The sequence below is a fragment of the Cebus imitator genome, unplaced genomic scaffold (assembly GCF_001604975.1).
Source record: "Cebus imitator isolate Cc_AM_T3 unplaced genomic scaffold, Cebus_imitator-1.0 Scaffold461, whole genome shotgun sequence".
Lineage (NCBI taxonomy): Eukaryota > Metazoa > Chordata > Mammalia > Primates > Cebidae > Cebus > Cebus imitator.
In genome coordinates this window covers 304,808-314,805 of record NW_016107776.1, presented here as the reverse complement: position 1 = coordinate 314,805, position 9,998 = coordinate 304,808, and the positions used below count along the sequence as shown (strand labels likewise).

General features: G+C 50.5%; 1 protein-coding gene across 1 annotated transcript in view; it reads left to right on the top strand.

Moving 5' to 3' along the window:
- The first annotated feature begins 2,136 nt into the window (after window positions 1-2,136).
- Window positions 2,137-9,998, top strand: part of TANGO2 (transport and golgi organization 2 homolog) — a 44,334-nt gene continuing 36,472 nt past the window's right edge. Inside the window, exon 1 of the mRNA XM_037732633.1 lies at window positions 2,137-2,234. Coding sequence (XP_037588561.1) covers window positions 2,187-2,234 — 48 coding nt within the window. The 5' untranslated portion in view covers window positions 2,137-2,186. The remainder of the gene's footprint in view (window positions 2,235-9,998) is intronic.

Here is a 9,998-nt window from a genome sequence, read left to right as displayed (position 1 = left end):
CAGGAGGTAGTGAGCTTCCTATGTGAGTTTGTGTGCAATTAGAGGTTGTATGCCAGTGAGCCCCTTGCAGCCCCAAGATCCCAGGGTTTAGGTGCCCCCCCAGACCCATCTCGTCTGCTGTCACCTGCTCCCTGGCATCCCATGTCATCCAGACTGGAGTGTCAGTGGTGACAGAGAACATCAGAGTATCTGGTCTGGAAAAGTATGCCTGGGAGTGGGGCTAGCCCAAGGCCATAAGCTATGACAGAACAGGATGTGAACCACCATCTGACATGTTACTGCATCCCTCTTTGTGGGCAAAGGGAAACCTTAGTTGTTGGGAGTAGATGCTTGGTGCCACAAAGAAAAATTAGCACTGAGACAAAGGATTTTTCAGCAATGCAATTTTTACTTCCTGGAATGCGGGAAGGGTACTCTCACTAGCCATCTTGCCATGAGAGAACAATGAACAAAGGAAAGCACACATATTTATATCCCTTACACATTTGGAGTCATCCTTACTTCTGTGTCTGATCTCCATTGGCTGGAGCCAGACCTCACAATCTAATCTAAAACCTGATTGGCTAACAACTTTAAACTTTTCTAAACAAGTAAAAGCAATGGAGAGCTGGGACATGCCTGTGAACAGATATCCTGCACAGATATCTTGGTTAAAGTATAAGGACATAGAAGGTACTATGTGTCTGTAAGCATGGCATGCTTTGAGGTGCATGGCCTGGTGTTTTGGGGCAGCCCACTCTGAAGCTGCTGCCACGAACCCCAGGGCACAGTCCATCACCCCCAAGCCCCAGATCCTACTTGTCCACCACCACCACTTCTTGGCCCTGTAGATTGCACAGGTCTGGCTGCTCAGAGGAAAATCAATGGTAGCAGCCCCGCACAATCCCACTGCTGGATGGTAGGAGAAAGAGCCATGTCTGGCTGGCTCTGCTGCCTGCTGGCTGTGAGTCCCTGGGCATCTGCAGTCTTTGGTTTCCTCACCTTGTAAAGGGTTCTGTTGGGTTCCAGGAGAAACACAGATGAGACAGCAAAAGTGTGGAGCACAATGGGCCTGCATGCAGTCCAGGTTAGACTCTTGCCTTTGTTGATTACCAGCCAGGCTCTTCCTATCCCTGAGCCCCAGTCTTCTGCAGGGCATCAGGGCACCTAGGTTTTCAACACAGGTTGAAGCTAATCTGGCCACTGCTGCTTGCCCCCTTTCTTGACTTCAACTGAATGACAAAGCTGCTCGAAGTCTCAGTGTTTACATCTATAAAATGGGGTTAAAGAACTGCTGACCCAGACACTGGGTTTAGAGTGCTTTGCACATTATCATTATCCTTAATGTCCTTGTCATCCATGTCATAGTTTTTTGAGTGCTCACTTTGGGGCAGGGCCTGAGCCTCTGGGCTTTGACTCTCCAGCTTTCTGCCATATATACCCAGCCACAGCCCAGAGGCCGCTAGAGCAGGGGTCCCAACTAATGCCTCTGTTCTGTTGGGAGAGCCCCAGTTGGTGCCCACTTGCTCACCCTGCACAAGTCAAGCTGGGCCAGCCCCTCATCACTGGGGCCTGGACCTGGATGTGAGCTCAAAGGCTACAGTGGGGTATGGAAGTGGGGAGGTGATGGGTGTGCAGGGTGTAGTGCTCAAATGCCTAGTCCAGGGTCTGGGTTTCATACTGGGAATGGCAAGGGCATCAAGGGTTCCTGTAGCTCTTCAGAGAGCCCGCAGGGTGGGCAGGTGACAGATGGTGTCCACGAGGGCATGGACTCAGGGGCGCCTGCGACCTCCAAGAGCGTCCCGGCTGGCAGGGAACCGCGCAGTCCCCGAAGGCCGCGAGGTCAGAAAGCACTCAGACGCCCGCGCAGCCCTAAGCTTTGGCGCAGCCCCGGGGGCGGAGCGCCAGGAGTCTGCATCCTCCGAGCGACAGTGCGCTCATCCAACGGGATCCCGGCATGCGGGCGCCGCCCCGCCCCTCGCCGCACGGCCCAATGGTGAGCGCGCCGGCTGCGGGCGGGGCGGGGACTGGGCTGGCGGCTGTGGTGCGCGGGCGCGGCACCCGGAAGTCGGCGGCGGCGGAGGCGGTGAGTGCGCGGCTGGCTGCCGGGGCTGGCGGACTCAGCTCCTGGCCGGGCCAGCCTGGGCTCAGGGGCATCGGGCTCCGGGCTCTGGGTGCGCGGACGGGGCCAGGCTGCTTGAGGGTGGATGGGTTGGCCGCACCTCCTCGCCCAGCCTCAGTTTCCCCTCTCTGAGGTATGGAATAGAGTCAAGCGGCTGGGTCAGGGGCGATCACGTCGATCCCGGCCGACGAAAATGCCCCCCGCGTTACTAGAAGGCGTTTTTAATAATCTCCGCTGGCATGGGGTGCGAGGGACTCTGGCAGCTTGGACCAGACTCGCTGCGAGGAGGCTGAGACTGGCAGGGCTGGGAGCTGCGTGGTACCTGCAGGGTGGGTGGGCTGCGGCCTTGGCCAGCATCAGGGACAGCTCTGGCGCCCTGAGACACGCTGTCCCCTACCTGCGGCTTGCTGCAGGCCAGCAGGGTGACAGCTAATGTGGGTGTAAGTAGATAGCAAGTGCTGGGTCATCCCTGTGACTTGATGCGGCCTTCCTGGGGTGGATTGGGTAGTTGGATCCCCCCACCCCCACATCCAGAGCATCAGCAGTAGGGGGTGGCAGGGCTGCACTCAGGCCGGTCCTTGCCCCACTGCTGGGCTTTGCAGTAGCCTGGGCTTTGCCCGTTTTTTTCTAGGGAAGTGGACACAGAAGGCTGTTTGCTGAGACCCTCCACATTCCCTGCCTGCAGCACCTCTCCTTTGCTCCCTTGGCTTCCTGCTGGGCCACAAGCTTTAGAGTGAACCATCTGCCCTTGCACAAGTCCCTGGGCCTCAGGCCCCCTTGCTCTTCAGGAATGTCACATGCCCTGCACTGGCCAGGCCTGTCTGCACTGACCAGGCCTCTCGTGTGGCTCCAGACCTGTTGACCACTGTTTTGCTGCCACTCTGGGTGCAGAGCCCTTCCATGAGGCAGATGTGACGGCAGCTGTGAGGGGTAGCTGAGTAGCTCTTTGGAAGGCTTTCTCACGCTAGCTCATTTGCCTTTGGGCAGCGTTTTGAAGCAAGCATTCGTTGATCCAATCCTGCTCACACAAGGAAAACTCAGGCTAAGGGGGTAGATGTTCCCAAGGTCATTCAGAGCAGGGGCCAGCTCCCAGTGCCTCTGCTACTCCTGGACCACTCTCCTAGGAGTCTTCCTGTATCCGTGTCCTGTTGGTGGGCTGGGGGCAGCTGGAGAGGGTGACTGTGTTGTCAGATGGACACGGCAGAGCCTCTTTTCCTCCCCTCAGGATCCTAGTGCTCTGGTGGTGCAAGGTGGGGTGCCGTGGTGCCCCCACCCCTCGGGCCTCTACACAGCTTTGTGTTACTTGCGTGTCCTCAGACTGCAGTCCCCTCAGACCAAGCCCCTGCCTGCTGTGATGTGTGGTGGCCATAGCATTTCCCTGAGCTAAGATGACCAGCTGTCAGCTCTGCCTGGGCTGCCCAGCCCCTTGTGCTTGGTTGGTGTCTTCACTTGTGGTCTGTTATGCTGATTACGTTTTGCAGTGTATGTAATCATGTGCAGTGTCCTGGGAACTTGATCTTGTGCCTGGCTTCTGCACTAGACAGTGAACTTGGAGGGTACCCTGGTGCCCATCCAAGAGTACTGCTTCTGTAAACATCCATGGAGAGATAAGGGGCTTCTCAGGGACCCCAGAAGGGGTCTGGAGAGAAACGGCCAGGACAGGGAGGCTGGGAAGACTTATCGAAGCAGGGCCATGCTTATCATTGACACTCCAGATGCGTGAGAAATAGGGCCCATCCTTTGGTGATGTGGCAGTCAGTACATGGCAGCAGCATGGCAGAGCCCGGCCTTTGTTGGCCCCTACCATAGGGATAGGCTCCCTGAAAAAACAAGGTCAACCCAGAAGGACTGAGCTGCCTTTTGAGGTTATCACAGCAGCTTTTTCCCCTTTTTCTCTTAACTTTGTTTTTAGATTGCAAAAATAGTTTATGCATGCTTAAAAATAAAAAAAGGCCGGCCTCCATCTCCTGGCAGCTGCTCCCATGGTGTACCTGCTGACATTTGGGGGCACATCCGTCAAAGTCTTCACTGCCATACTTACTTGAAGCGCTTGCCTTCACCCTCTTTGCAGGCATGGTAGGAATGCCCCTTTTTTTACTAACCACTCAGGCCACGGGGACTGCTGCGAGACTGGCCTGTCCCTGGCTTGTGGAGAAGCTGAGTGTTCCTGCCAGGGGGGCCTGAGGGTGGGGCCACCCTATGTCCAGAGCTTTCTGTGTGCTCATGATGCCTCTTATTTGTGCTACTCCTTGGAACTGGGAAGAGACAGTGATCCTCTGGTGTGAGGCTGAAGTTATGCCCTGGAAGCAGTGTGAAGTTCTTCTGAGGAGAGAGTACCACTGTAGAAAATGTGTCATGATAAAATACCATTTAGGCTGGGCGCAGTGGCTCAGGCCTGTAATTCCAGCACTTTGGGAGGCCAAGGCGGGTGGATCATCTGAGGTCAGGGGTTTGAGACCAGCCTGGCCAACATGGTGAAACCCGGTCTCTGCTTAAAAAAATACGGTAATTAGCTGTGTGTGGTGGTGGGCGCCTGTAATCCCACTTGGGAAGTTGAGGCAGGAGAATCGCTTGAACCGGGGAGGTGGAGGTTGCAGTGAGCTGAGATTGTGCTACTGCACTCTAGTCTGGGCAACAAGAGCAAGACTCCATCTCAGAAAAAAAATGCCATTTAATAGCCAAACAGACAGTGTAGATTGGTGAGCTCTTGCTGCGGAGGTGGGAGGAGAGCAGGGCATTGCAGTGGTGTGGTCACTCAGAGGGTTTCCCGACGTTAGGGCTTTGTCCGCCAAGACTCCGGGAACAGCGACACTGTGTTCCCATGTGTGTTTACCTCCTCTTCTGGCAGCTACTGGGAGCCTGCGTCACATGTCTGTGTCTGCCTTGTCCTTTGAAAAGAGCAGCTCAAGCTTTTGAGCTCTGCCCCGGGGGCTGCCACAGCTGGTAGGGTGGGGATTACAAGGGATGGGGATTGGGCTTCCAGCTGCTCAGCCCTGCTCACCAGCTTTTGTGGCCATTGAGGCCATTAAATGGGGGCAGCAGACTGTAGGGCTCAGTCGCCCTCTGTTCAGAGACTCACCACGTGCAGCCCTGATAGGAGACTGACTTGATGGCCACCTTCCCAAGTGTCTAGGTCCCCTTGGCCCTGTGGTACAAATACCTTGCCTTTCCCTTGTGTGCCCTCCTGCCTGTCACTACTGCTTTCTGTTTCTCACACCTTCCCTCTGCCCACGTGCTATTTTTGCTTTTTCAGCTGTCCAAGGGAAGTGCTTCCACCCAGAGTGTGTGTCCCATCACCTGTGGCCCCCAGGGTCTCCAGATGTGGCGTTGCTGTGACACCCAGCTGCACCCCATCCTGTGCAGAGCTGTCTTGCACTGGGGCTGATTGGGTCTTATCTTGCTTTCTGTAAACAAGTGACTCTTGGGTTCTTCCCTTTCCTTCCCTCACTTCCCCACCCACAGAAATGTCCCAGCCCCACTAGGGAAGGAGGGCAGGATCTGTGCATTTTCTTTTATTTTTCTTTTTGAGACAGAGTCTTGCTTTATTGCCTCAAAAGGCTGAGGCGGGAGAATCAACTGAACCTGGGATTATACGCATGAGCCATCGTGCCCGGCCAAGTTTTGGACTTTTACTAAATTTGTTACTAAATATTTTTTTCTTTTCTTTTCTTTTTTTTTTTTAAGGAGTTTCGCTCTTACTGCCCAGGCTGGAGTACGGTGGCATGATCTCAGCTTACTGCAAACTCTGCCTTCCAAGTTTAAGTGATTCTCCTGCCTCATCCTCCTGAGCAGCTGGGATTACAAGCGTGTGCTACCATACCTGGCTAATTTTTGTATTCTTAGTAGATATGGGGTTTCACCACATTGGCCAGGCTAGTCTCAAACTCCTGACCTCAGGTGATCTGCCCTCCTCAGCCTCCCAAAATGCTGGGATTACAGCCCTGAGCCACCCCAGTCAGCCAAATATTTTATTCTTTTTAATGCTCTTTAAGTGGAGTTGTTTCTTAATTTCATTTTGCAATGTTCATTGTGTTCTTTTTTTTTTTTTTTAGTAGAGACAGGGTTTCTCCATGTTGGTTAGGCTGGTCTCAAACTTCCAACCTCAGGTGATCCACCCACCTCGGACTCCCAAATTGCTGGGATTACAGGCTTGAGCCACCATCCCTGGTTCATTGGTAACTCTTTAGAAGCAACAGCAGATCTCCAGTTTATCCCAGGGAGGTGATGGTTGAGTCCTTGATTGTTAGGCGTAGCACACGGGGGTCTTTTCACTCACTGGACCACTTCACTAGTCTAAAGTTTGAGAACTTCTGCTCTAATTTGCATGACTTCCCCCATTTAGGGAGAATTGACGTGTTCTCCTGGAAAAATCTTTAAAGAACATATTTTAAAAGTTAGGGATTTAGTGTAGTTAGGGCTAGGCCAGTTCAAACAGGTGTTGTTTTGACAATAGTAACAATCATTTTTTGCTCATTTATTCCCCCTAAGCCATTTAGGTACATTATCCCTAGGTGAAGAATTCTGAGGCTCAGCTGCAACATACAAGCAATTTGCTCAGGGTGTTATAGCTGCTGAGTAGCAGTGCCAGGATCCCAGGCAGGTGTTTCTAACTTTAGAGAAATGGGCATACAGTACTAACTTGGTGCCAAACACTGTTAGAAATTCATTACATTTACTAACTTAAAACACCCCAGGAAGCAGAAACTATAATCCTCATTTTTCAGATGAGGAAACTGAGGCACAGAGGAGTTAAGTGACTTGCCAGAGATCAGAGACCCAGTATGTTATATAACTGGGATTTGAACTCAAGCCATTGAGTCGAGTGTAGCTGTTGGCCATGACACTGTACTGACCTCTCCAAAACCTCAGCCTTTCCACCCACCTGCCTCAGCTGCCCCTGGAAGTAACTCTTGATGTCTTCAGAGTTCAGAGTTTTGAGAGAAGTTGGAGGGGATAAACTAGAGTAGAAATTAAACCTGTTCAGCTTTTTCTTGTTCTGCCACAGTGCCATGTGCTTTGGCCTCACTGCTCACCCGGTTGTAACATAATTCATGATGGTGTAAACCTGAGCCTTTTCCCTCTTGCGTGACTCTTCACTGTCAGATGAGCTGGTGTTGTAATGCAGAGGACGCAGCTCCCTTCCTGCACTGCTGGAGGCCATTCGGCTTTGTTGAATGTACCCCAAGTGTGACAGTCACATCTATTCTGGTTCTGTAGAGCTCCCTCCTTTGCTATAGTCAGAGTCCAGCACAAAGGAGTTGTGAAACAGGCATTTTCCACAGTGTGGTATGTTCCAGAGTTGCTGTTCTTGCTTTATGGCTTTTAATTAAATATTGTTCTTTTGTATTTGCACTCTAGGGGAATTTTATCATGAAATATGGATTTTATAAATCAAAGAAGTAGACTAATCATTAAATAGATGAGGACTTTTCTCAATTGGCCCTTGAAGCTGATTGTTTTCCATTGTCATCTGTGGGATAACAGGCATGGGGCGCTGCCAGGAGGGTCTCCAAAGACGACTGGCTGGAATGGCTGAGGCGGCTGAGCCTGGAGCTGCTGAAGGACTCATCATCGCCCTCCCTGCGATCCTGCTGGGCCCTGGCACAGGCCTACAACCCGATGGCCAGGTATAGCGTGTCAGCACAGGTGGAGAAGATCAGCACATGGAAAACGATGTCTACAAATTAGTTTTTATTAGGAGTAATAATAAAGGGGCTGCTATTTTTAATTTTTCTAATTTTGTGGGATGCCAAAAAACAAAAAAGAACAAATTCAGCAAGCTCATACTGTAACATCCATCTTAACCTTGCTGGTAGACCACAAATAAATTCCTTTTTCTAGTACATTTAGGCCTAACATTTTAATTACAAAGTTATTTATAACTCTAAAAGCAAGAATGTAATTGTTGAATGTAACTTATTTTCAGTAACAATGGTATTCTAATTATTTCTGTGTTTGTTACAAATACCACAAAAAAATGGTCTGAAACAATAACAGTCATTGATTTTGCCCAGAATCTGCAATTTGGGAGGACTTTTGGGGCAGCCTGCCTCTGCACCACATAGTGTCAGTGGAGATGGTTTGACTGGGCCAGGATGGAGGATCCACCTTCAAGGCTGGCTTGCATGTCTGGCAAGATGCAGCTGACTCTCGGCTAGAAACCTAGCTAGAAACCCGGCTAGGAACCCAGCTATGGCTGGGGGCCTTGCTTCCTCTCCATGGGATCGCTCAATGGGTTGCTTGGCCCTTCTCACAGAAGGTGACTGGCTTCAAGAGAGAGTGTCCCAAGAGAACGAGGTAGCAGAAGAGCATGGTGTTTTTATTACCTACCCTTAGACTTCACAAAGTGTTGCTTCTGCCTTGCTCTGTTGCCCAAGGCAGCCACAAAGCCACACTCAGGCTCAAGGGAAGAAGACATGGATACCACCTCTTGATAGATTCTAGCAAGATTCTAGCAGAGTGTATGGAACAAGAGCTACTGTTGCAGACATCTTTGGAAAATAGAATTTTCCAGAACTTTTTTTTTCTTTTTTTCAGACAGTCTTGCTCTTGCCCAGGTTGGAGTGCAGTGGTTCAATCTTGGCTTACTGCAACCTCCACCTCCCAGGCTCAAGTGGTTCTCCTGCCTCAGCCTCCCGAGTAGCTGGGATTACAGGCATACACCACCATGCCCAGCTAATTTCTGTATTTTTAGTGGAGATGGGGTTTCACCACGTTGGCCAGGCTGGTCATGGACTCCTGGTCTCAAGTGATCTGCCCACGCTGACCTCCCAAAGTGCTGGGATTATAGGCATGAGCCATTTGGCCAAATTTTTTTTTTACTGACACATAATAGATATATATATTTTCAAAGTACATGTGATATTTTGATACATTCATAAAATGTAATAAGCAAATCAGGATAATTGGGATATACATCACTTTAAACATTTATCTTTCTTTTGTTTTGTTTTTGTTTTTGTTTTTGAGATGTAGTCTTCCTCCGTCACCCAGGCTGGAGTGCAGTGGCACGATCTTGGCTCACTGCAGCCTCCACCTCCCTGGTTCAAGCGATTCTCTTGCCTAAGCCTCCCAAGTGGCGGGGACTACAGGCACATGCTACTATATCTAGCTAATTTTTGTAATTTTGGTAGAGATGGGATTTCACCGTGTTAGCCAGGCTGGTCTGGAACTCCTGACCTCAAGGGATCCACCTGCCTCGGCTTCCCACAGTGCTGAGATTACAGGCGTGAGCCACTGTGCCTGGCCTATCATTTTTGTTTTTGTTTTTGAAATGGAGTTTCAGAGCAAAACCCTATTTTCCAAAGATGGCTGCAACAGTAGCTCCTGTTCCATACACTCTGCTAGAATCTTGTTAGAATCTATCAAGAGGTGGTGTCCATGTCTTCTTCCCTTGAACCCGAGTGCAGCTTTATGGCTGCCTTGAGCAACAGAGCAAGGCAGGGACTCTGCTGCCCAGGCTGGAGTGCAGTGGTGTAATCTCAGCTCACTGAAGCCTCAACCTCCTGGGCTCAAGTGATCCTCCCGCATCAAACACCTGGGTAGCTGGGACTACAGACATGCACCACCAGGCCCAACTAATTTTATTTTTTGTAGAGATAAGGTCTCACTATGTTGCCCAGGCTAATCTCAAACTCCTGGACTTAAGCAGTCGTCCTGCCTCAGCCTCCCAAAGTGCTGTAATTTATAGGCATGAGTCATAACCATTTGTTTTTTATTTTTTAAATGTTTTAAAGATTTTGGAGTACAAGTGCAGGTTTGTTACAAGGATATGCTGTATAGTCATGAAGTCTGGGCTTTTAGTAGAACCATCACCTGAATAGTGTACATTGTATCCGTCAAGTAATTTCTCATTTCTCAACCCCACCAAAAAATTATATTGTTTTAAGTAGTAAAT